Genomic DNA, 26353 nt, shown 5'->3' with positions numbered 1-26353 from the left:
GGTTGGGAAAGAGAGGGGGGGCACCAGAAATCGCTTCCGGGAGGAAAGGTCACGACAGACGCGTCTCGGGATGTGTTTTGGTCGCGAGGCTCCTTCTGGTCTCTTGGAGCCCGTGAGGGGCCGCTGGGGATGGACGAAGACGGGTTGCCGCTCGTAGGCTCGGGCATCGACCTGACCAAGGTATAGGGAGGCTTTAGAGTCCTGGGCCTTCCGTTTTTCTTAGGCTGACGCTGAAATGGCCGGTCTCCGTCCTTCCCTGGGCAAGCAAGTCGATGAGGGAACGGCCCCTGAAGCCACTTGCTCCTCGTCACTTCTCAAGAGAAAGAGACACACACCTCAGCGCTCATTGCTTATTCCCTCCTCCTTATGGGCGATCTGAAGCATCTGAACTCTTGTGGAGTGGCTCAGGACAGTCAGTTTGTTCCAGCAGGTCCCTTGTATCTTTGGCAGGCAGAAATCGAACAGGAGAAGCTCAGCCTGTGGTATCATTTAGTGGCAGAAGGCTTCTGTACATCCAGGTCATGCAGTTTGCTAGCGAGGGGAAAAAAAGAATTAACTAGGGGAAGACTGGAGGCCGAAGGGTAACCAGCTGGGAATTTATTTTTATTTTTGTGGTCATGGTGTCCATCTGAATTCTAAATAGTTTTAAAAGGCAATCATAAACATAATTACCTATGAGTAAGCCTGGCTGATTTTAACAGGGCTTATGTAGAGATGTGAAATTTCTATTTTTCCAAAAAAAAAAAAAAAGTGGGAAAAATGTGTGTGGACTTTTTGGAGAAATTTTAAATCTCTACTTCTGAGTGGATGTGGGTCAGATTGCTGTTTAGACTTCCTTCACCTTTACTTGCCTCTGAGTGAGTTAGTTAATTTTCATTTTAGTTGTTTGTTATATTCATGGCTTTCTCTCAAGGATCTCAAGTTCAGGGCAACACACAGCGCCTTTCTCTCTTGTCTTCCTCCTTGCAAAAAAGTTGTTAGCTACATTAGGTTGAGACATAGTGTCTGGCCCAAGGTGGAGGGGGAAAAGGACCCATTTGTAAGATTGCTTCCCCTTCCTCAGTCAGTTATGTAACTGGGAATATTATAGCTACTAATATTAATAACACAGTTTCCTTTATTTCATAAGGCCCTGGTTTAATCATAAGTTTCTGCACTGTCCCTAAAACACGTGTTTCCCCCCCCCCCCCCAAGATCAAGTTCACTTGTACATAGATTTGCTTTGATTTTGTTCTGGAACAGGCTAGGAAAGGCTTTGGTAACTATCCTGGAATACCAGGAGCCATTCCAATTCACATGGGAGAATTTACAAGAATAATCTGTCCATGCTGATTTGGAAAGGTACACAAGTTATTAGCTTGTGGAAGGTTGCAGGAACAGCATGTACTGAATTCTCAGTGAATGTTTATGTTAGGATTGAATGAGCTACAATGTAAGTAATCCCAATAAGGGATTTTTGAAGTGTTTTTTTGGAATACTTCCTCTGATATGGTGAAATATTAATGAAGGAAACTCAGGTTTAACACATACACATCTGAAGATTACTGGTTGATCTTGAAGGTGGTCACTATCTTGCTGCATAAAACTTCCGACATGGCAGTTGTGATTATAATGGAGGTGGGGGAGAGAAAGAATATATGCTGTTTGGCATTAGAGGGTAAAAGTGCAATAATTCCTGGGATTCCTTAGAATCCCAGAAAGGCTTCTTCAGGTCCTCTTTTCTCTGGAAGACTGCTGGTCATAATCACTAGTCTTCCTTTACAACTTTGTTTTTATTCTTTGGTCACACCTATCTTTCAAACTTCAACTCCCAGAAGTCTTGATCATTGACTATGCTGGCTGGGACTTCTGGGAGCTGATGTCCAAAACATCTAAACTAGGCCATACAATGCAGCAGCCACACAAGAGTTCCTTGGCAAACAAATTGAGAACTCGTGAGTGTCTTCAAAGACAAAAAAAAAAACTACAAAAGGACTACTGTAAAGAGATATTAAAATGTGTCCAATGCTGGAGAGAAGCGAGTGCAATGAGTTCAGCTAATGACAGAAGCAGTTGAATGGTGGGGGTGAAAAGGAAATGATGTAGATTAAGTCGATGAGGAGAAAATTAGTGTTACAGATCATAAGAAAATGCCTTTTTAGTATTTCTGATGTTGTGTTTTGTTGCATCTTGACAGTACTGTATATACACGATTCCCTGGGACAGTACTTTTCAACATCAGTCTGTTCTATCAAAGGGATTAAGCTTGATTCCTAAGAATGAAGATGCAACATGTAGGAGAGAGGGAAGTTGCTTTGACATAAGGGCCTCTTGAAGCAGCAAATTAAGGTTTCTCTGACTTATTGCAGAAATACTTCAAAGATTTGTTATAAAATGTACAAACCAGTTGATAGGGAGCAGGATAAGACATGATCACAACTGATCTCTTGCTTTTCTGTAGCAGTTATGGGTGATCAGTTTCTTCAAAAAAAATCCTGAAACAGGAGAATATGTGGCATGGGCTTTGCTGCTGGTGTGGAGGGGAATGATTATGTTCTTGTTAGTGTTAAGTGTTGAAGACTTGAAATGACTGATAGATAAAACCAGGATTCACACTCATTTGCTGCCTTGGATTTGTGGTGGTACTGTCAACATGTTTTTTTTTAGTTAATTTTTAATTTTATTTTTTAAAAAACACCCCATAAACCTAAGTTGGGATTTATTACTTCACATAATTAACCTGAAAAAGCCACACTGGATGGGATCAAACATATATCTAGTGTAGCGTTCTGTTCATACAATTCCTCAACAGTCCTCTCATCTCACAATCCACAGCAACAAATACACATGGTCATAGTGTCTTTGTTACTAGGAGAAAACTGTTTTCCCAGAACAGAGACAGTGTCAGGAGGCACAGCATTTCCCATAAGATTTGGCCCATGAGTGTGTTAAGAAAGCTGTCACTTAAATTAATGATTTAAAGCTATACTTGTTGATGCCATCTAAGGGCTCAATCACAACCTCCAGTTATACTCATTTGGCCATTATGTAGATCATTTCATAATCTTCTGTTCACGTGATGCATGACCAACATTGATTTATTTGCCCAAGCAATTGGTTTATTTCTCCCTCACTGGGCAGATTGTTTTAAATTGTACTGATGATGTATAACTCCATTCCTTATTGTTTCATTGTGTGTAAATGTTCCTGTCTATTTATTTCCTTTGTGAAGAGCTTGGCTTTCCACAAACTATGGCCACTTCATGGCCACTGTGCTTGTACCCTTTAAAAAAAATCTAAAAGGGATAGCGATAAATTGATAAATTGCTGCTGCTGCTGTAACAAATCAACATGAATACATTGCTCAGAAGAAGACCACCTCCCACCCTCCTTGTGGGTGAAGGACAGCTTGAGATTTCCTGCTTTTAATTTTAAAGAAAGGAGCACTGCAATGTTTAAACCCTGCTCTTTACAATACTTTGCAAGTCTTTTAAAACCCTCTTTCTCCTCCCGACATTGTACAAAAGGAAAAAGAAAAATCACAGGCTAGAACTAAGAGGGAAAGGTAAGGAAAAGGGGATGAGTGAGCAAAGGAGGGAAGGGAAACGGGGAGGAGGAAGGAATGCTCTTATCATTTCATCAATATATCACCTTTGGTAATTTAAACAAATTGACAAGGGTGAGCCTGATTGTCCCAACAAACAGTAGAGAAAATCAATTGATACAAAATTAAAGAGCAGTGTAGCCCACTACAACAGTTCAAATAGAAAGAAATGAAACAATAAAAACAATGTAAACATTCCCAGTGATGTATATACCATGTGACAGCAGAAAAAAAGTATCAGTACAACAGAAGGGTTAAGTGAATTAGTATAAATGGGGTTATTTTTACATGTGTGATCAGCAAGAATAGCCCACATTGAATGAATGGGAACAAGTTAACATTTAATATAAGTACAGTGGTGCCTCGACTTACGAACTTAATCCGTTCCTGAAGATGGTCATAACTTGAAATTGTCGTAAGTCAAAGCATTTCCTATAGGAATGCATTGGAACGCAATTAATGTGTTCCAGATGAAAAAAATTACCAAAAGAAACCCCATTGCAAGCCCCATAGGAACGCATGGGGGGCAAAAACAAAAATGACCAAAAACAAAAGAAAACAAAAAACAATGCAAGCCCCATTGGAACGCATCAGGGCTGGGAAAAAGACCACCACCAAAAAAATGCAAGCCCCAGCTGAACACTCTGGGGCTGGAAAAAAAATCACCAAAAAGAATAACAACACAGCAAGCCCCATCAGAATGTGCTGGGGCTGAAAAAAAAAACAGAAAAACACAAACAGAGCAAACCCAATTGGAAAGCTCTGGGGCTGAAAAAACACAGAGACACACACACAACACAAACAGACTAAGCCCCATCAGAATGCGCTAGGGCTGAAAAAACGCACGCATGTGTGCACACACAAATACATACACAAACTAGAAAAAAAACCAAAACACAAAAAAAATCACAGCACAGAAACATAACCCCCCCAGCCCAAACCCAACCTGCAAAACCCTGTATGTACTCAGAAGCAGAAAGCAGCACCAGGCAGTCCAAAGCCTTCTCCGATGCACACACTCTTAACGGTTGGGGCGAAAGAGCTACAAAGAAGCAGCCTCTTTGCTGGCCAACGGTTAGTAATTTAAATTCCCCACCTTTTTCCCCGATCATAACTCAAAGCTCTGGTCACAAGTAGAAGCAAAATTTTGAGGCCGGAGCTGGTCGTAACTCGAATTGGTCGTAAGTCGGGATGGTCATAAGTCGAGGCACTACTGTACCATTGATTCAAGCAGAATTAACAGTTAAGGCTGTAGGGTTAACCTTTGAGAACTCCCATCTCTTGCTGAACTCACTTGAACTTAGGGTTTGTAGTTGTGGCAGTGGAGACAGATTGTAAGTTTCGCATTCTGGAAAGGGCATAGGATGGATTCTGGAAGTGTACTAAACACAGTTGTAGAAATAGTTTTATAATCTTGCACCAAGAGCCTAAAAACTGAACTCTAAATCAAACTGATAGGACCAGCTAGAGTGATTTTATTCAGGCTTATATGTCCGTTTCATCTTTGTGGAGCCCATGGCATCTCAAATTTGTATTGGATAGAAAAGAACATGGTTTGCTCACTTTTTGCATGCTAAGAAAATTGGCAGCAGCTGCTAATATGGGAGAAGAGAGGATTACATTTGCATGACTTGAAACAATAGTTTGTAAATAATGAGGCAAAATTCCATGTATCTGAAGCAAAACCAGGAGAAGTATATAAATTCAGACTATGAAGAGGGAGAAAGATCTGAAGGTTATACTGAATCCATCATGATGCTATTATGTTTTTGTGTGTGTTTGTACAATGCAGGTTCCAGCAATCCAGCAGAAGCGAACAGTGGCATTTCTAAACCAGTTTGTGATCCACACAGTTCAGTTCCTTAACCGATTTTCTACTGTTTGTGAAGAGGTATGGATACATGGCCTACGTTGCACACACATCCAACCCCCATTCTCTGTGCATGTGTGCTGCGGACTGAATTTCTAGAGCTTGCTGTCCATTTGCATTGCATTTCATGACTAGATGGAAATTCAGGAAAGAATCTCCTAATCATCCCTTTGAAAGATACTCTTCAGATAAATGAATGTTTACGTAAGGGGAAGCAGTTGGTATCTAGGTGGGTGTAGTTAAATAATGCAGTGGGACTGGAAAATACCTAGTTTCACTTTTTACGTTGATTTTAGAGTTTTCCCCTCTAAGCTTTTTTAATTAGATCAGTCTAGTGTGTTTGATTTTGACCAAACTCTGGGAAGCAGTGGAAGACAGGAGGGCCTGGCGTGCTCTGGTCCATGGGGTCATGAAGAGTTGGACATGACTCAACGACTAAACAACAACAACAAAGTGTGTCTGATGAAGGGTACTCTTATTTGTTGCTGTTGTTAACCTTTTGGGAGTCAAAACCTTTTGCCTATTCATTGTCATTTAACTTGAAATCTACCAGTACAGGCGGACCCCCATATCTATAAGATCAGTATTGATGGTTTAACTTATCCACAGTCTGAAAAAAATTAAAATATTAAAAGAAAAACTATAAATACTGTATTTTTCCATGTATAAAACTATACTTTTGTCTAAAATCTTTAGACTAAAAATTGAGGGTTGTCTTATACACGGAAGTAAACTGAGGAGAGAAAAAACAAGTGGAGGGGAAAGCAGGGATCAAAGTGATCCTGCAGGGCTTTGATCCCTGTTTTTCCCTCCACTTGCTAAGCCTTAGCAAAAGGAAAGCAGGGATCAAAGCACTGCAAGATGCCTTTGATCCTTGCTTTCCTTTCTACTTACTAAGTCCCATAGGGCTTAGCAAAAGGAGAGGGAAAGGCTCAAAGCAATCCTATGGCTGTATAAGGGGGAAAGGGATCAAAACGATCATGCAGTTGCAGGATAGCTTTGATCTCTTTCCCCCTCATTTTGCAAAGCTGCGCGGGGCTTAGCACAAAGGGAGAAAGCAGGGATCAAAGCGATCCTCCAGTGCTTTGATCCCTTTTCCCCTACACTTGCTAAGCTCCACTTAGATTTCTTAATTTTGGGTTAGAAAAGTGTGGGGGGTATCTTATACATGGGGGCATCTTATACACAGAAAAATACGGTACTTATTTCTTGTTGTTGGAATACATAGTGGTCTCACCCTCTAGTGGCTTAAGTGTGACTTTTCCTTCCAGTTTCCTGTCTAAAATTTAATGGGGTTTAGTGGTTCCCAGTTCTGAGCTGAAGGCGTCTTAGTGCCAGAATCTCAAACCTAAGAAGCAAATATTGAACCCACAAACATTGGGATTTAGTAGCCAGAAGCTATATCCCTCTCTTAAGTTATTAAATGTCACTTTTTAATTGTATCAAATCTGGTTTGGGAAGGCCCATGTCTCCTGACCCTCTGTGGCTGCAGGTTCCAGCTACTAGGCACGAAAGCTCTTGTAGGTTTGTCCACCACCCACATCCCACTCCCATGTTTTTTTAAGCCTAGCTAAGTGAGGGGAAGTAGTATATACCTTTGTTAGCTGGTAGCTTATTTTATTATATCTTTATTTTGTTTATAACATTTTTATGATACTCATCAGCCAAAAAGACTCTCAAAGTGGCTTATATATAATCAATTTTAAAAACATAATCCTTATCTTCAAACATCCAGTCTGAAAGAACACCGCACAAAAGAGTGGGATAGGTAGGGAAAGGGGGTAATACTAGGGTTGGTACAATGATCTTGACTGCAATTTTATCTCCCTCCACTGGAAAGGCTCCTAGGACTGACAGCTGCAACAGTGTGTTTAAAATGTTCAGTCCTTGGGCCACCTTCCTTCATGTAGGTCAAAAATAAACAAACAAAAAAAAGATTTTCCATATATAAATGGCCTGAAATAAACTAATTTTGAATAAGAATTAAAATGCTGTTTTTTAAGCACAGATTATTGACAATCCTAAAAGTTTGTGTGTGGTCTTTTCTCTCTCTCTTTTTAATGTCATCCATTCTGTGGACAAAGAACCATCTATAAAGAAAGAGATGGAAACCAAAAAGTCTTTAAAAAACAACGACACCCGTCTGTCAACATCTGTCCCCTCCTCCTACCATTATGTTAGCTGGATGGCATGTTTCTCAGGGTGTAAAAGGTTTTGGCTCGACATGCCTGGCAAAAATGTTCTCCTCTGCCAGGAGACAGTGAGAATGCTTTAGACCTGCCAGGCAACAGGCTAGCCGAAGCTGGTTGCATATGGCAACAATTAGTTAAGCTGCCATATTGGTTCCTATGGGTTTAACTTTCTGCAAATAAGCTTGCATTTTAAAAGAACTCTTACTTGACTTGCTGTGCTTGCTTCTAAACCTGAGCAGTGTTTATAGGTGAGCCCTGCAAGATTTTGTTGGTAGCTTAATAAGTAACATAAAGAACATGCTTGTCCTGAGTCTTGTATGATGAATGTTGTTTTTACACTATATTAATTGGTCATAGTGCTCTATGTGGCAGTAATGGCCAACAAAAAACAGCCTTTCCTTCTAACAAAACTGGCAGCTTTTTTTAAAAAAAGCATTTTACATTTTATCTAAGGAGATAAGAAAAAACCTGTCTGTATTGTAGTTGTTTAGTTTTGTATTTGTCAGTGTGAAGATAACTCATGCTTCAGTGCATGAGATCAATTGCCTTCTTAGCACCTACTTATTTATTTTTATTTTATTACTTTTATTTTATTTTATTTTATTCCAATCCACTTCCAGTCAGTCTCCCTGAATCAAATTGCAACATATCCTTAAATTTTGGCTAGGTTTAAAAGAAATGCTTGTAAGTAACAGAAGACAGAAAAAGTCCCCCCCCCCAAAAAAAGGTCCCAAGTTAAAAGCATAGGCAAGTAGGAGCAAATGTGTGCTCAAATGTTTTTTGAACTAGCATCTGTGCAAGATATCTTTGTGATATGAGTACCACTCTGTTCAGCGATTAATATCAGAGCCTTATGTGATAATCTCTAACTGTTCATAAAATATTCCAAGCCAAGTCTAACAAGGCTTAAGTTCTGCACATTGTTCTCCAAAGACCTTAGGCAGTAGAAATATGTGTGGTTAGTAGATAACATGTTGTGCTAAGACTTAGGAAACCTGGTTTCGAATCCTCTTCTCACCCATGGAGACTCATTGTGGTGGCAGAATGGCAAAGATAAACCTCTTTTCAAACATGCTACATACTTCAAAAGCCTTTCTAGAGTCACTCTAACTTGGAAGCAACTTGATGACACACAGGGTGGATAAAAAGCAATGGTTTTTTTAAAAAATCAAATTAATTTAAATCACAATTTAAATTACGATTTCAAATTAAAAGATTGATGTTTTGATTTAAATAATCAAAAATTCAGTTTTTAAAATGTAAATTGTGATTTAAATCAAATCCACCCTGATGACACATAAAACCAACAAAGCCATGGAGCAACTATCAAGAGAGTGTTAGGGTAGGACTGGCAGTGAGTAAAGTGTCGGGTAATATTTCACTCCTTTCTTTCCCAGAAATTGTCCGCCCTTTCCCTCCGTATTCAGCAAATTGAAACAACACTCAACATTCTGGACGCAAAGGTTTGTTTATAATTTTTTTTCTCCTTCTTATTGGTAGTGTTCAGCATATTTGAAGGTATTGCCTGTGCAATAATTTACAGTTTTAATCAAAACCACTTTTGGCTGCAGGCAGAAATGAATGTATTTTTAGACAACTGGAATGTAAAGGAAGACAGGAAGTGGATAGCTACGGTAGGGCAAAAAGAAAGCAAGGAAGGCCTGAGTGACAAGTGTTTCATTGATGTAACTTGCAATTCTCAGACAGTGCTTAAAGGGAATATGTACCAACTGCTGGGTGATCAGCTAAAGATGTTCTGTTCTTGACACACTCCATTTTTAGTTATCCTCCATCCCTGGCTTAGAAGACGTCAAATCTGAAGTATCCAGCACCGGCATCACAAATGGCCCAGTCCCACAAGCCTCGATAGATCCACAATCAACAACTGTATCTCCTCATTTAAAGGTATAAATATAGATGCATGGGTGGAGAGGATGATATAGCAATAAGTATAATATATGTAGTCTGAAGGAACTGATGTTTCCCAAGTAGGTTTTCCCTTGGTTATGTCCCTCCTTTAGAACTTGTTCTCCACGTATTGCATAAAGATTGACCCGCATTGTATTCTGTGTCCAGCAGGGCAGTGTGCCTGAAGTGGCACAGCAGAGGACAGAAGAAGCTGCAAAAAATGTCACAACTGTAGGAAAGGATCCACGCTATGCCAGATATCTAAAAATGGTCCAAGTGGTAAGCCGTGCTTCTTAGTCGTTTTCAATTGCCATATCTGAGTGTGTTTTCAGGGAACCATCTTCCAAAGTAATCTTGACTATCTTCTTCAGCTTCCTGTTCACTAATCCCCAAACATTTGGACAACGTTCCTGTTTTGAAGTGACACACGTCTATTGCACTTCCTAGGCAGTTTCACTCCCCATATGTTGTGAATTTGACAGGGTTGTGGTTACAGTTCTCAAGGGGTTTAGAAACATATTTCTCAACCTATCTAGCCACAGTTCATGTCTGAGATTAACTGTTCTAAAGCACAGTTGTTTTTTCATATCATAAATGTTGATTTTTTTCTCCTTCATAAACAGAATTTGCATGTTACCATGTAAGGACAGTTTAAGTTGCCCATCTCAGAGCACCCTTATTTAATGTGTTGTGAGATATCTATAGTGGTTTTTATATTCAATGAATTGTGGCCAGAAGTAAAAGCCTGTTTTCTTGAAAATAAAACTTAACCTGAAAATAAGCCCTAGTATGATTTTTTCAGGATGCTCATAATATAAGCCCTACCCCAAAAATAAGCCCTAGTTAAGTGAAACCCCACCCTCCACCATTGTGCAGCAACCAGAAGATGACATGACTGTATTTGAATAAATGTAGATTGTTGTACATGAAAACAAATAAAACATCCTCTGAAAATAAGCCCTACTGCATTTTGGAGCAAAAATTAATATAAGACCCTGTCTTATTTTCGGGGAAACACAGTATGTGACCAAAGTAATTGTGTTGCTTCTATTGCTCTACTTGTGATAGCCTTTCATGATGACCTGTTTGGAGATCTGTTCTCTCTTTCTTGCTTTGATTTGTTTCCTGTACGTGTTGTGCTAGCCACAGATACCCTCCCAGACCAGTTGCATGGCTTGTATTGCTCCACTTGTAGTGAGCTTTCACCATGAGCGCATGATTGCAGATGAGTTCAGAGCAGGGCAACAAGGATGATTGAGGGACTGGAAACCAAGACTTATGAGGAAAGACTGAAACAACTGGACATTTTTAGCCTTGAGAAAAGAAGAGTGAGGGGAGATACAATAGCACTTTTCAAATACTTGGAAGGTAGTTGTGCAGAGGAGAGGCAGGATCTGTTCTCAATCAGCCTAGTGTGCAGGATATATAATAATGGGCTCAAGCTACAGGAAGCCAGTTTTCAACAGAATAGCAGAAAAACCTTCTCAACTGTTAGAGCAGTGTGACAATGGAACCAATTGCCTCAGGAGGTGGTGAGCGCTCCAGTGCTAGAGGCATTCAAGAGAAAATTGGACAACCATCTGTTAGATCTGCTTTGATTTAGATTCCTGTCTTGAGCAGGGGGCTGGACTGTATGGTCTTATGAGTCCTTTCCAGCTCAATTATTCTGTGATTCTATGAGCTCCTCCAAAGCAGGCTGGCTTGAAAAGAGCCAAGAACAGTCTCGCTAGCATCCTCTGACTTCCTGGTGGCAACGAGTACAGAATGTCAAGAACCACTAAATTCCACAACCTGTCTAAATGATCTCAACTTAATATTATTGTATAACTTGTCTTATTCTGCTTAATCGATTTTGAATATTCTAATTCAAGAGTACAAGCTGCATGTCAAATGTGTCCCTTGGTTGTGGGCTGTGTGGCATACAGCTGATCAGCTGGCTTGGGAGAGGAGGTTTTATTTGTTTGTTCTGATTTGTTTTTTTGCTAAGTAGAGAAATCTGTTATCTCTTACTAATGATCCAAGATAAGGGCCATTTAAAGGCATTTGTAATGAGTTGTGTTGTCTATGATTGTTTAAAAAAGTTTGTATTGATAAAAATTAGATCAGAGAATGTGTGTCCCTGTATGCATATATCTGGATGGGTGCATGCATTTACAACCTTGCTCTTCCAGTATCTGTGGAAGTGAGCTTCAGAGCTAAAAGATTGGGCACCTTTGTTCTCCTTGAAAGATAGGTATGATGTGGTCACTAAAATTCTTACTCACTCATCCAGTTTGACCTCAGCAGACATTGCACATTATTTTATTTTGTTTGTTTAAAATATTTTTACTACACCTTTCTCCTTAAAAAGGACCTAAAGCAGCTTATATCGTTAAGCTAGAAACGATAAGTAATCACATATTTAAAAGGATCAGACAGCTACCACTCCGAGAAATGGCAAACAAAAGCAATAATAGAAACAGTCAAAGCAGTGATGCATAACAATCCATCTAAAAAGATCATGTTCAGGCAGCCAGTCATCGAGGGAAAGCTTGCCTGAAGAGAAAGATCTTTGTCTGCTTGTAGAAGGACAGCCAAGATGGGGCCAGTCTGAACTTCCTGTGAGAGGAAGTTCCAGAAGACTTTCAAGTATATCAGGGGTCTCAAACTTGCGGCCCACGGGATGATCGTTTGTGGCCCCCGCCTTAATGTGAAAGTTTGATGTTAGTGCCACCCACGAGTTTGATATGTATGGCACTTTACAGTGTTGTGTGTGGAGTTGAACGAAGCTACCAATCACGGTGGGGTATATGGCTCTCGCGGGCGGGACATCGGCCGGGCTTGATGCAAGCAGAGATACAATTCTCAATGAGTGAAAGTTACAGCAGCATTGCCATGAAGTATTTTCTTCCATGCCTGGCCGGCTGCCTCATTTCTATTAGGCACGTGCGCACATTCGTCCCAGCACGCTCCGTTCACAACACTTCAAAAAAGTTTTTTTAAGTTGCTGCCTAGAGGGACATTATATGTATATATATAAATGTGTACACACACACACACACACACGTACGTACGTCAATGGCACGTAGAAAGTTAATATGAGGTCTCCCTCTCTGATAAAATTAATCGGTTGTGTACGCGGCAAGATAAAAGAAAAGTAAGGAACTCAATGCAGCCTCCCCGGTAACCCAGAATAATTATAGGGTTGCACCGTTATTTGTGGGTCATTGTTTTTTATTTGCATTGCGCTATTTGCATTACCTCACACAATGAACATTACATATATTTCTATAAGATGTTAAAGTCATCAAAACAAATGACATCAACAATAGCATGGTGTTGTTTCCGCTTCTTTTTCCTGTAACAACAGCACGGCGGATAACAGTCTGTGAGCAGTTGCCTTTTTTGCGCTCACTAACCCAGTACTTTCTACCATCTACAAATGCCATGGTGTCATGTCATCATGAAAGACATGAACATCGAGCGTAAAAACAAAGGAGACTGCTACTGGGCTTTTATCCGCCAACCACCATGCTGCAGTTACAAGAAGAAGAAGCGAAAATGACATTCTCCATGCGTTGAAATGTTTGCCATGCATTGGCTAAACGCTTGATTGAAACTTCAATGCGACAGTGACACCAAGTAGAATTATATATATTACACAGCCCCAAGCATGTCTTTTTCAAAGCCTGCAGTGAAGAGAAAGGTTGGTGATGAGCACAGACAATTTCAGGAAAAGTGGAAAATGCAATATTTCTTTGTTGAGCACAAGGGCACCCCAACGTGTCTTATTCGCACAGAGAAAATTGTGGTCCACAAGGAATACAATTTGAAACATCATTACACAACTAGACACGCTGAGGAGTATGCAAAATACCAGGGAGATGAGAGAGCCAACCAGGTTGCCAATCTTAAAACATGTCTAGTGAGGCAACAAGATTTCTTCAAGAAAGCAACCAAAGAGAATAATGAAGCAGTCGAAGCTATCTACGTGGTTAGTGAGATGATTGCTCCAACAGAATTGTGGCATTCACATAGCCCTGAGCAGGAAGTGCAGGTGGCTGTGTCTTTTTTTTTCCTGAAGAGGTTCATCTGTGTTTACTAGGCCAGAGTGCAACTCTAGATAGTGATATAGTAGCCATTGCTTTGCTGTTCTAAAACAAATTGCATGAAAAAGTGAGAATATGCCATTTATGCCTTTCTTGGGAGCACAAAGCAAAGACATTCTCAGCCTCTCTGGAGTCAGGAAAGCTGGAAAGAATGATTAGGTACAAGAGGCCAAAGCCATCCATGTTTCTTATTCCCCAGAGTTGTTTGGTGGGACAAGGGAGAGGCCTTACACACCCGTATTTTCCTTTTGCTGGAGAAGAAAATGGAAAGAAGTCTTCACACATTTTCCTGAGAGGTGCTTTTCTGCCTTCACACCATGGAAGTTGGTCTTTATTTTTAACCAGCTGTTGGCATGTTTTCCCTTTGGGCCATGATGTCCAACCTTCCTTAAATTAAAATGGAACTAACGGCTTAATTGGGTTGCTTGTGCCCAGGAGTTGCTGTTGAGTCAGGCGCCAGTACAAAGCACTCATGTTAAGTTGGGGTGTTAGGATATTCCATCAGGTCCTTTTTTGCTGGCCCACACAATTTTCCTGTGAATCTGGAATAGCGTACTGGCATTGTATGGCTAGGTAATTATTGCTGGATTTGGAAAAACTGATGTGATGACTGAAAAGAGAATGCTTGGTTGACAGTTCGCTGTAATGGTGCCTTCCAGAACTATTAGACTACAGCTCCCATAATCCCATAGCTGGTTGTGGGATTATAGGAGCTGACATCCAATACATCTGGAAGGCATCAGGTCACCACAAGTTGCTTTAATGCAGAAGTTCTTGATCTTTGGCCTTCTAGATGTTTTGGATTTCCAGTTTCCAGAAGCCATATTCAGAATACCCCAATAGTAAAGGGATTCTCGAAGTTGATGTCAGAAGCATCTAGAATGGCAAAAACTGAGAACAGCTGCTTTAATGGCAGTTTATACCTAATTTAGGGTAGCTGAATTTGTGGAGGGAGCATCTGAACTCTGTTCTTACAGTGATTGTGTAGTGGAAAGGTACTCTTTGCATGTTTTCACAAACATTTCTCTTAATTTGACAGAGCCTTTTAACTACAGTATTAGCAATTCATTGTTCTGTTGCGGTTTATGCTCTCACATATGTCCCACTCCCAAATGCTGGAAGACAAGTGCAGCCATATGTTTCCTGTGAGAGTAGTAGATAGCAAATATTGAGCCTCATCCAGTAAACAAAGGACAAAGTTATTTCTGGTTGTAGTAAGAAAGCAGTTCTTTTGTTGTTTTCGTGACTTGGTGATAATTTATAAGACTGGCTTAAAAGTGCAATACTGTGTTGTGGCATAGACTTTTAAAATGTGAAAGCACTGGGTGGATTCTTTTGTATCTTTGTTCGCAAATGGCCAGTCCTTTTGTGCTTGGTGTGCATGCATCTGTGCATGAAAAAACTATCTTTTCCTACTTCTACCTATTCTGATTGATAGAGGTCTTTGCTGTCATTCCTACATAGCCTTTTTTTTACCTGTAAATCCTTACGTATGAATCTGGATCCTTCTGCATACTGAAAATATGCTTTAGTTTTGAACTCTACCTCTCATCTCTCTAGTAATTTCAGAAATAGAAATAGAGAGATTACTCTTACCAGAGAAACCTACATTTTGAGGGTTGTCTCTAGTTTTTTTAAAAAAAGTTCTTCCTTTCAAAACTGCAGAAACAAGGAGAAAACTTTCAGTGCATGTTACTTTTAATTAAGTAAATATTTGAACTGATTCTTTCTCAGAAGTTGAAGCTCTAGCTCTCATGACTGTCTTGCTCATGATGAGCTTGCCACTTCACTGTAATTACACTGAGGTACAGTGTACAGACAGCACTGTCCATAAGTTTGAGAAGACAGACTTAAGTAACTTGAAATGTTTATTTCTTCATACCAGATTGAACTGTAGGGTCATGACATCTGTGCATTGGGTAATTAGTTAAGTCGCTCAGTTGCAGATGCATTCGGTGATTAGTTAAGTCCCTTGCCATTGACCATGCAGGCTGACTTTCCAGGAATTTATGTCCCAACCCCTCTGGAGGGCCAGCAATTTCCCACTCAGCTGTGTACTGCAATTTGAAGGATCTTCATATCAAGCTGAAGGTGGACTTATCCCCCTTGTTGAGCATATTTTCAGTCTTGCTATATGGAGATTGGCCACTAAAGAGAGGAATCTTTTCTGACCTGATCGCCAAGGAATTAGATGGACCTGTTGTAAAGTCTGAAGCAATATTAACAATAGCAAAAAGTCCATGGGAAGCAAATTGCTTCAGCGGGTGGGACGAGTTCATTTGTTCACTGCAAACCTCAGTGTCTGAAGAGAGTATAAAATGGAGAGCCATCTGTAGCAGTAACTAAGCCAGTTCTGACCCTGAAGGCAGATAAGCTTTCTCTTTTAAATTGAGAGTGAACACTGTGATTCTCCAGTTAAAGGTGGGTCTGGATGTAAATTATCATATGTTTTGGGACAATTTCTCCACCTGTTTCATACACGCCTAAGCTAACCATTTATGGGCCCCCAGGATATTATCTTAAATTCTTCATGCATTAGTTATGTGATGCACCTCCTAAGTGTTTTTATTTGATTATAAATCATTTCAGCATCATATGTAAGGTTTTTGGCAAGTCAAAACTCAACTGCATCAAAGCATAGATATGTAGGTGTGGGTTTTATCTCTTCTGTTTCTTAACTTAGTATTTCCCACGGCACATTCTGAGATTGAAGCCTGAATGAGAAGTTTTGGGTTTGTTTGTTTGTTTTTTTAAAAAAAATTCAAAAGCTCTGAAATGGGAAGAAAATATTTATCAAGTTAGAATCAATCCCGCTTGGAAATAATGCAGCTTCAATCCTGCAGGCTCAATTCTCCCACTCTGAACTTCCATACTTTGGGTTACATTTTCCATATGGCAGATGGTGACGCCCAGTCGTAAAAAGCCCAGCAATGGCAGCTCCTTAGATTCCCGTTATTAAACTGCTGAGTTTAATTGTTTTTATTGGAGATAGTTAGTTTCATATTTGAAAGAAAAGCCCCGAATACAGGAAAATATTAATCACCGAATTAGCGTGGCTGTTGCCCTGCCAGCCTTAACCACACTCTCCTCTTTCCTCCGTGGTGCTAATACAGACACGGTTCTCTGAAACCCCAGCCATGGCTCCTGCTCCCGTTTTTTAAAAAGCCTTTTACTTACCTTGGCCAACGGGCATGTGTTCTGCGCCAAAACCAACCGTTCACTACTGTTCAGTTAGATGTTGAGGCCTCTCACGTCCTTTTCAGACCTCCAGTAGACTTTGGAAATCAGAAGTTGGACCTTATTATTTTTTTCCCTTTGACCTTTTGCATCAATGATGGCAAAGCAACAAGTTCTCTTCTGAGCCCCAGCAGCAGGAACACAGGAATGGATTCTCTTGGAACCACCCTAAGCTAAGAATGTGGACTTCAGATTGCTCTCCGATGTCCTGCAGGAAAATGTGAAGGGGGGCTGTTTGAGTTTTGAGGAGAATGATCACCAGACAGGAGGCAAGCTTGGGATAAAAGAGTGTTTTCTTCTCCTGCAGGAGAGCCTTTCCTTGTGAAAAGTCCATGTTAAAACATGGACCATGTGTTATTAGTATTTGGAAAGGTCTTCTAGATTGAGCCATCTTTTCTTATCGATAAACTGGTAGTATGGTGGGGATACAAAGAGCAGCCTGTTGAAGTTTCATATGCACCAACTATTCAATGCAAGATTCTCAAAGCTGAGAAAAGTTGACACAGGTTTAAGTAGAAATTTAACTGATTGTGTCTGTTCCAGCAGGAAAGAATGGGGAGCCAGAACACCTGAGGGTGTTCTTGACTTCAGACACAGTGGATATGCAAAGTTGCAAGGCTAACATATATATTAATGACCTAAATATGTAGTTATCCAGACAAAACAGAGGTGCTTCTGGTCAGTCAAAAGGCAGCTCAAGAAATAAGAATGCAGCCTGTACTGGATAGGGTACACTCCATATTAAAAACAAATTTAAAAAAAACAAATGTGCAGCTTGAGGATGGTCCTGATTCATCCCTGAGCCTGGATGCCCAGGTCTCAGCAGTGACCAGGAGTGCATTTGCACAATATAAACTAGTGTGTAAACTACGTCCATCTCTTGAGAGATCTGATCAGACCAGTGTGACACATGGCTTAGTTACGTCCTGGCTGGATTACTGTAATGCTCTCTAGGTGGGGTTGCTGATGGAAAGTGTCAGGAAACTTCAGTGGATCCAAAATGCAGCAGCGAGATTGCTGACTGGAACTGGTTACAGGGATCACATAACCTCTTGGCTACAGCAACTCCACTGGCTGCCAATCAGTTTCTCGGCACAGTTCAAAGTGCTGGTTCTAACCTATAAAGCCCTAAATGACCTGGGTCCAAGCTATCTCAAAGACTGTATCTCCCATTATGAGCCAGCTCAGATGTTAAGAATCATCAGGAGAGACCTTTCTCTCAGTACCACCACCTTCACAGATGTGTCTGGGGAGAGGCTTCTCTGTTGCTGCTCCCAGACTTTGGAACTTGGTCCCACAGATGAGCCCCATCTTTGCTGTCCTTCTGCAGGCAGGCAAGGAGCTTTCTCTTCAGGCAAGCCTTCCCCCAGTAACTAGCTACCAGTGTGTGGTTTTTAGATGGATTGTCATGCATTACTGCTTTGACTGGATTTTTTGTGCTAGTGTTTTCCATTTTGAGCTTTTCCATTTCTCAGAGTGGCATTTGTTTGTTCCTTTTTAGTATTTACTTTTTATAATTAGCTTTAATCTTGCCTTTTAATGATGCAAGCTGCCTCTTTATACTCTGTTCTTAATTTTAAATATTGTCTTTCAATTCTGTAAGCCACCTTGGGTCCTTTTGAAGTAGAAAGGTGGAGTAAAAATATTGTGGGTGGGTGGGTGGGTGGGTGGATGGATGGATGGATGGATATGAACAAATGAATGGTGCACTATCATCTCTGGACCATCTCCTGATGACAGCTGTTAAAGTTGTTTTGAAAAGGATATTTTCCTAGTCTATTATCCTAGTGTGGTTAAGTTTCATAAGATCATAAGCAGAGCCTATATAGTTGTTGTGGGGATTTCGGGCTCTTTGGCCATGTTCTGAAGGTTGTTCTTCCTAATGTTTCGCCAGTCTCTGTGGCCGGCATCTTCAGAGGACATTCTGAAGATGCCGGCCACAGAGACTGGCAAAACGTTAGGAAGAACAACCTTCAGAACACGGCCAAAGAGCCTGAAAAACCCACAACAACAATTAGATCCCGGCCGTGAAAGCCATCGCGAATACAGAGCCTATATAATTCAACACTCTGCTCATACATTGGCTAGCCGGTTGCCTATGGGAGACCCATCAGCAGATCATGTGTACAATTGCACCTCCATCTTGCATTCTGCGTCCATTGATATAAAGAGACACAAATCCATGTTGACTGATAGCCATTGATAGACTTTCATCTGTAGTTTATCTAATTTATCTAAACCTTTTATTGTGGCCTAAGTTTGAACATTATAAAACAGACTGGCATTGCAGCATGTTGTTACTTCTGCTTCTTGTATATTTGGTCTCTTGATACTAAACACATTTCCTCATCTTTTGCAAATTTTGCCTGCTGTCAAGTTGGTGTCTCAGCTGCTGTGCTGCTGGCTTCCAAAACAGATAGTGGAATCCTGCTTCATAAGATAGTTCCTTTGCACAGAAATTTAGTCTTTGGCTTGGTCCAGGATACTACAAGCAGACTGGAGATGCGGAAACTCTGGTCATTTGCTATAAAAATGCCCAAGAGCATAAGTGAGGAATTAGAGACCCTCCATATTCAGTTGGACAGCCACTCCCACTCTCTCCAGCCATTGCCCATGCTAATAGAGGCTGATAGGATTTCGTCAGCAATTTCTGGAGTGGCACAGATTTCCCACCCCTATCCAGTGGAAACATATATTGTGATTCCTTCCAGTACTAGTTGCCAGGGATCATGAGCAGAAGGGTGTTCCATATCCTGTTTATGGGCTTGTTGTTTCAGTTTGCTACTTGGAGACCACAGTGCTGGACTAGATAGGCCTATTATATGATCCAGTACAGCTCTTGCTACATTCTTACAGGTCTTCAGAAGATCTAGGATCTGAATGTTTTCCTCCATGTGGCAATCCTATCATCTGCATCTGAGTTGGGTAACAGCTGGTAATGCAAAGGCCATACATGTGAATTTGGATTTTGGTCCGTCATTGACCTACTTGCACTTTGTCCACTTTTCCATTGCTGTACCTGCTTCTTTTTCCTTCCTTTGGCTCTAGCACTGTGACCATCCTGTCAAGCTCCAACTGTTTTTTACAATGATAGCATTTGATGTACACTGGGCACCAGATCCAGGTAGTATCTAGAAAGCACTGCTGATTGTCTTGCCAGTGGGAAGCAACAAAGGTAGAAATTCAGATGGAACGTGCTAGGGATGGTGCATAAGATGGTGTGTACCATGGCTACTCTAGCCGGTCAAATATACCTTGAAGAAAATAATAAAGTTACACACTGTTAAATAAACTGACATTACTCAAAAAATGAAACTTGGATTTTCAGCAAGTTATCTCTCCCTTGTTACCTGTAGAGTAAGTGTATGTTTCACCCTCCAGATGTTATTGGACAGCATCTCCCATTAGCCCTAGCCAGCTTAGCTAGTGGTGAGGGACAGTGGGAGCCACAATCCACCAACATCTGGAGACCCACAGATTTACCTTCCTTGCCTATAAGAAAATGTATAAATGGCCATCCTACTTCTGCTCAATCAACTATGTTTCTCAATTTACTTTGTTCAGTAGATTTCCATGGGACTCTTCAATTCAGCACTGTTCTGAGCTTAAAAGAAATCTCTCTCCACAGGGTGTTCCTGTAATGGCAATAAGGAACAAAATGATCTCTGAAGGATTGAATCCAGATCTTCTTGAGTAAGTGACAGTTTCTAGTTTGCTTGAATATTATATGTGTGGGGAATTTGTGGGATGAAATCAAGTAGGCTCATTGAATCAGTGGAGATTTGGTGAGTCAACTTCCTCCATAAGTTCAATTGATTAAAATGGAACTACTCTACTTGTGACTTGATATGCTCAAGCAAGTTGCAACTACAGTAGTTCCTCGCTTAACGACGATAATCCGTTCCAGGAAAATCACAGTTAAGCGAAAACATCGTAAAGTGAAATTAAAAACCCCATTGAAACACATTGGAAACCCTTTCAGTGTGTTCCATTGGGGTAAAAACTCACCGTCCAGCGAAGATCCTCCATACAGCGGCCATTTTCGCTGACTGTATAGAGAGGAATCCGTCCCTAAGCACAGTGGGGAGCCATTTTAAGCACCCGGCGGCCATTTTGGAAACCCGCCGAACAGCTGTTTTTGATCGTCGTAAAGCGAAAATCGGTTTCCGAAGCAGGGAACTGATCGTCGCTAAGCGAAATTCCCCCATTTTGACCATCATTTTGTGATCACAATTGCAGTCGCAGAAAGATCGTCGTAAAGCGGATTCGTTGTAATGCGGGGCAATCGTTAAGCAGGGGCACGACTGTAGAATTTGCCTGCAGCTTTGCCTTCAGAAAGTGTTTGGAAACTTCGGCAGGTCCAAAACATTAAAGCCAGATTGTGAACTAGGGCTAGTTGCAGGCATCACATTACACACGCACAGAGAGAGAGAGAGAGAGACCGAGAGACCAGCTTTACTGGCTGCCAGTCTGTTTCTGGACACAATGTAAAGCTCCTTTTTAACCTGCGAAGTGCTAAACAGCTTGGGTCCAAGCTATCTCAGGGACTGCATCGCCCTTTATGAGCCTGCTGAGGTGTTAAGATCCTCAGGAGAGGCCTTTCTCTCAGTCCTGCCACCCTCATAGGTGCACTTGGTGGGAACATGGGAGAAGTCCTCCTCTGTCTCTGCTAGCAGACTCTGGAACTCCCTCCCACGGGAGGCTAGGTTGGCCCCTTCTTTGCTGTCCTTCTTTAAGCAGACAGGAGACCTTTCTCTTCAGGCAGGCTTTCCCTTAATGACTGACTGTCTAGGACTCAGTAAACAAGATGGTTTATATTTTGTCGCTAAATCTTTTTTTCTTTGTAATGCTTTTACCTAACATTTTAAGTATAATGTTATTAATTGTTTAATATTTGAATAATTTATTATTTTTGGCTATTAATATTGTCTTTTGAATTATATAAGCCACCTTGGGTCCTTTTTTAGGAGAACGGTGGGGAAAATATTTTAAATAATAATTAAATAATAGGCCGATTTGAATCCATGGAACTTGTGAAAGAATTGACTCACCAAATCCACACTAGTGCAACATTCTGTGCTAAAGAACTGGATTTCAGACATTGAAGAAACTGGGAAAATGTGTTTGGTGATGATTTGGAAGATTCAGAGAAATATAATTCTTTTTGCAACTTGGCAAATTTTGTAAGACTGAAAGAAGAATGAAGATACAGGCTTTGAAGATATATGATATTATAGGGTCTTTCAAGGTGAAGGTCTGAATTATTTTGAAAACCTTCTTGACTTTACATCTAACAGGAATGATTTCTGACTCAGAAGCAACACTTCCTTCCTTAGAGAAATCCATCTTCTTCTGTTACTACAGCACTGTGTCTTCCATTGCATGTCCAGCTGTTTCTCTCTCACACATGTACACACGTACATACATACATACCTGCAGTGCACATGGACACCTTACCTGTTTTACACCTTATCAGCCCAGTACCTACAATGGGTGTGTTAGGCATACTTTAAGAAAGCCCCTGCCTTTTGTGCCTTTTAACATAGGCTAGCACAGCTATTCTTAGAAGTAATTGGAGTAGACACTTAAAGGTTTTTTTTTAAAAAAAATCTGGCATTCTAAACATTAGAATTGTACTTTCTCTCCTTTCCCTTTCAGGACACCAAATGCTGCGGTGCCTGCATGGGGAGATGAGGCAAATGCCGAAGAAAGTTCAGATAGTGAATCCTCTTTTAGTGACTAAAGGCAAGGGGAAGAGCAGTGTATGTGTATGGTCTTTTTCTTCAGCTGCCCTCTTTGTACCTTCTTTGCAAGTGCATAATTTGAAGGACTTTCTGACGCTTGAGCCGCATGAAGTATTCTTTAAGAAATAGAACCGTTGCACTGGGATCTTCGTTTTGTCTTCCACAGAGCTTTAAACAGACCCAGTCCTTCCTGAAGTGAGACTGTCATGACATGTTCTTACTTCTGATGTGGTGGCCTTCTTAACTGCTTGCTGTTCCACAGAAGCTCAGGGTGATTTTGAGGAGTGGAAAGAGAAATCTATATTCATTACGAAACCTGTGGGCAATACTTAGCTTTGTAAACTATGCCTGTAGGTTTGGATTTCTTCCCCTTCCTGGTAATTGCTTGCTCAGAATTCAATTAATGCTGATGTCTCGTTTTCTTAGATTGCATTCCTGCAATACCAGAAGAATTCGGACTATCACCAATTGCATTCGGTGATATTCGGAATTCTCCTGAATGAGAATTTGGAATATCACCACCTGGCCAGAAGATAAGCACGTTCGCTTGCTCCCAGTGGCCTAACACATGAGTGTCAGAGGCGGACGGGAGCAGAGGAAAAAGGCATTGGGCATAGAATGGAGGTTGGTGGTGTTTTGAAGCAAAAGAGCATCTATTCTGTGGAGGCAAAGTACAAGATGGTGCTGCTGCTTTAGCAGAAAACCTTTTTCCTTAAAAATCCTATTGTAACCTCATGCAAGTTGTTACAGTAGCTTGCCCAGCAGCACAGGGTTGCTTTTTGCATCATTGTCACCCGAATTGCCAAAAACCCTGTGTAATTGTCATTACTGTTGTGGGATTGTTACTATTTTTAAGTTTAGAACAACATTCATTCATGTTAATAATAAAACCCAATAAATTAAAATTGAGGAGAATAAAGCTCTAAGTACTGTTGTAAATGAAATTTTCTTTCTTAGAAGATTTTAGTACAATAGCAAATTTCCATTACTTCTGATTCAAAGAGTGGTAAAAACCAACAGCTAACAAGGAGATTATCTGGTTTTGAAGGGCAGAGTCCAGAAAGTAGTAGTCACTTATATAGATGTATGTCCACCATTTTCCAAAACGCGTGAGTTGCCTTATGGAGAGATTTGGTGAAAAGAAAAAGTGAACTTATCTTGATGAGCAGGAAGAGATATGCCTTCAGGGTCAAAAAGGCTTATCCCCTTCAGGATCAAAATACAAAGGTTATTTAAGTGCACTAAGGAATGGATTATTATTCTGAGTATGTATTTCCTAAGACCGAGTCCAATATTACCCATTGATTTGCTCCAATGATTTTAAACAGCCTGTGGTCTACTTCACATGAAACATTTTGACTTTTTTAAAGTGTGCTGCTGTCCTCTTTGTTCACATTCAAGTCCCCTACTGCAAAACAAAGAAACCAGAGTACTAGCAAATCCTAGCTTGTGGTTCACAAATGATTTTGCTGGTGTATGCTGTGTGATTGTTTCCCCTTTGCTCCTTCCACTATCAGAGGTGGCCTCAGGAACCAGCAATTCACTGAGTAGCAAAGGTATAGTATTATATTTGAACCAGAGGTTCTGAATTTGTCACTCCCCTAACAAGGGCAACTCCGAAGACAGGGTTTGAAACTGACTTACAGTGCCTGGCTTGTTTGGAAGTGACAAGCTGGGAAATGAGTTTGGACCTAACACTAAGCCTTTCACCCTCACCAAGTATATTCTTGGATACTAATGCCACTTTTGTTAGTGGGGAAAAGCACGTGGGGGTGATTGAGCAATGTGTGTTTAGCATTATTGGTGAATCATATAGGTGAAGATTCTCGCTCATTGTTATGTGGGAGCTCAAATGGAGTGGAACACTTGGAAAAGCCTACTACTGCTTTGCTTTCTTGAGCAAGACTTGCATTCGGCACACCTTCCTCTTGTCCCCGTGTGATAAGATATATATGCAAAGTAGCCCTCAAACATGTCAGTCAGACTTTTCCCTGTAATCATAGCCCAGTAGTCTTCAAGACGACACTAAATTGTTTCGCCCCACCATTTTGAATTTGCTCCCTGTGTACAATAAAGGCCAAGGTGGCTGCTGCTCATCAGTATCCAGTTTAAAACTGAGCCATGAGAGGTGAGTAGTTTATACACCTCTTGACCGGAGAGTTATGGCTGCAGCTGCAGAGCAGAATCTCATGCTGTTTTTTTCTGGTTGGAACAGGACATTACAGACCATTTGTTCTAGTCTAAAAATGTGACCTGTTCTGGAAGAAGTCAAAACGCTTTGTTTGGCACAACAAATCTAAACATTTAACCAGTGTCTATGTTTTATTAATTTGATCTTCAGCAAAATGCAGCTAGTATTAATTATGCCTGTTCCTTAGTCGTAAATAATTCAAAACTGTTAATACTTGTTACCTTGCTGCCTAACAACACATATATTGTATATTGTAACATTTAGAATTTGATCCTATATATTTGAAATGCATGCATGCATAAGTAAATTATGTTTTGTAAATCAAACTTGTGATTCTTTCCCCTGCATGTAGATGAAATTTGTTTATTTTTAAGGCCTCTGGGGAAGAACACATCTAAAGCCTCATGCCTAAGGCATCTGTATTAGAGTACTGCTTGCTGAATGTGTTGTAATACTGCTTCTCCTTAGGTCCAGTGAATTTCACAAGGTCCAGACACCCCATAGATGCAGGGAGTGAATGTATCAATGCCCTTAAGTGCTGCCGTCTAACTGGGGGGGGAGGGTATTAGCTGGAAAGCAAGCCAGCTGAGAATTAAAGCAATCAGGAACCAGTCATGATTATCTGGGGAATGCCCATGTAGCATAATTGACATGTCTTGGCCCTTCGTAAATATATTTTCTTCTAACAATGCAGGAAGTAACTTTAAATAAAGGTATTCTGGAAATCTCAAGGGACACAACACAAGCACTAGTCTTACTGAACTTTGGTGGGTTATTTTACCTTATTTTACTCATAACAAGGGCAGGATTGTTGTCGCGCACCCCCAGTGTCCCCTGTTTGTTTTCCCACTCACACAGGTTCACCTTTGGACATGACTTGTTCTTTTCACCATCTTACGCTGCCACTAGAGGATATTACCTTCACTGTACCAATAATGAATCTCAGACTATTGCTGCCAAATATAACAAGATTTATTTATGGTTTGGTAGGTAAATCACAGAAGTAAAATCATTGATGTTCTTTTATTATTCATTCAATAAATGTGGATTTTATTACATGACAGCTTGCTTGTATTCATTCACTTTACTCAAGGTCTCAATGTATTCTGACTGTCTATGTATTTCTTATTACTTTTCTCTTTTATATTCTATAACACACCAAGTTTCCAATCTCTTGTCTTAAAGACTTCACAGTTTTCTCCCTATCTGATTCTGTCTAACCCAGTTCTCTTGATTCCGCTCCTCTTGTCCTGTCATAGGCTCCTGCACTAGAGTTCTAAAATGACTGACAGGAGTGACATGTGGGCTATCCGCCACATACCTCCCCCCTTGGAAAGTTTGTATCATGGGGTAATAGCTACAGTAGGTTACCCTCATGAACAACGTATGAGATAACTTACCAATATTTAAAATTTCTTCTTTAAAACATTGCTCAGTTATACATACACCATATATACTCACTCAATTACATAGTTTAAAGCATATAAGTATTGGTTGTTGTGGGTTTTTTGGGCTCTTTGGCCGTGTTCTGAAGGTTGTT

General features: G+C 40.5%; 1 protein-coding gene across 2 annotated transcripts; it reads left to right on the top strand.

Moving 5' to 3' along the window:
* The first annotated feature begins 23 nt into the window (after positions 1–23).
* Positions 24–25139, top strand: WASHC3 (WASH complex subunit 3). 2 transcript variants are annotated; one of them, XM_020804411.3, is made up of 7 exons: positions 24–180; positions 5376–5474; positions 9043–9108; positions 9428–9550; positions 9725–9832; positions 20507–20571; positions 22537–25139. In XM_020804411.3, exons 1-7 carry the CDS (start codon positions 130–132, stop codon positions 22619–22621), a joined length of 597 nt encoding a protein of 198 aa, XP_020660070.2. In that variant the 5' UTR covers positions 24–129; the 3' UTR covers positions 22622–25139. The 2 variants fall into 2 exon arrangements, with proteins under 2 accessions (XP_020660070.2, XP_020660069.2); XM_020804410.3 differs by having other exon boundaries at positions 9722–9832.
* The last annotated feature ends 1214 nt before the right edge of the window (positions 25140–26353 follow it).

The sequence above is a fragment of the Pogona vitticeps genome, chromosome 5, assembly GCF_051106095.1.
Source record: "Pogona vitticeps strain Pit_001003342236 chromosome 5, PviZW2.1, whole genome shotgun sequence".
Lineage (NCBI taxonomy): Eukaryota > Metazoa > Chordata > Lepidosauria > Squamata > Agamidae > Pogona > Pogona vitticeps.
This window is presented reverse-complemented; position numbering and strand designations above follow the sequence as displayed.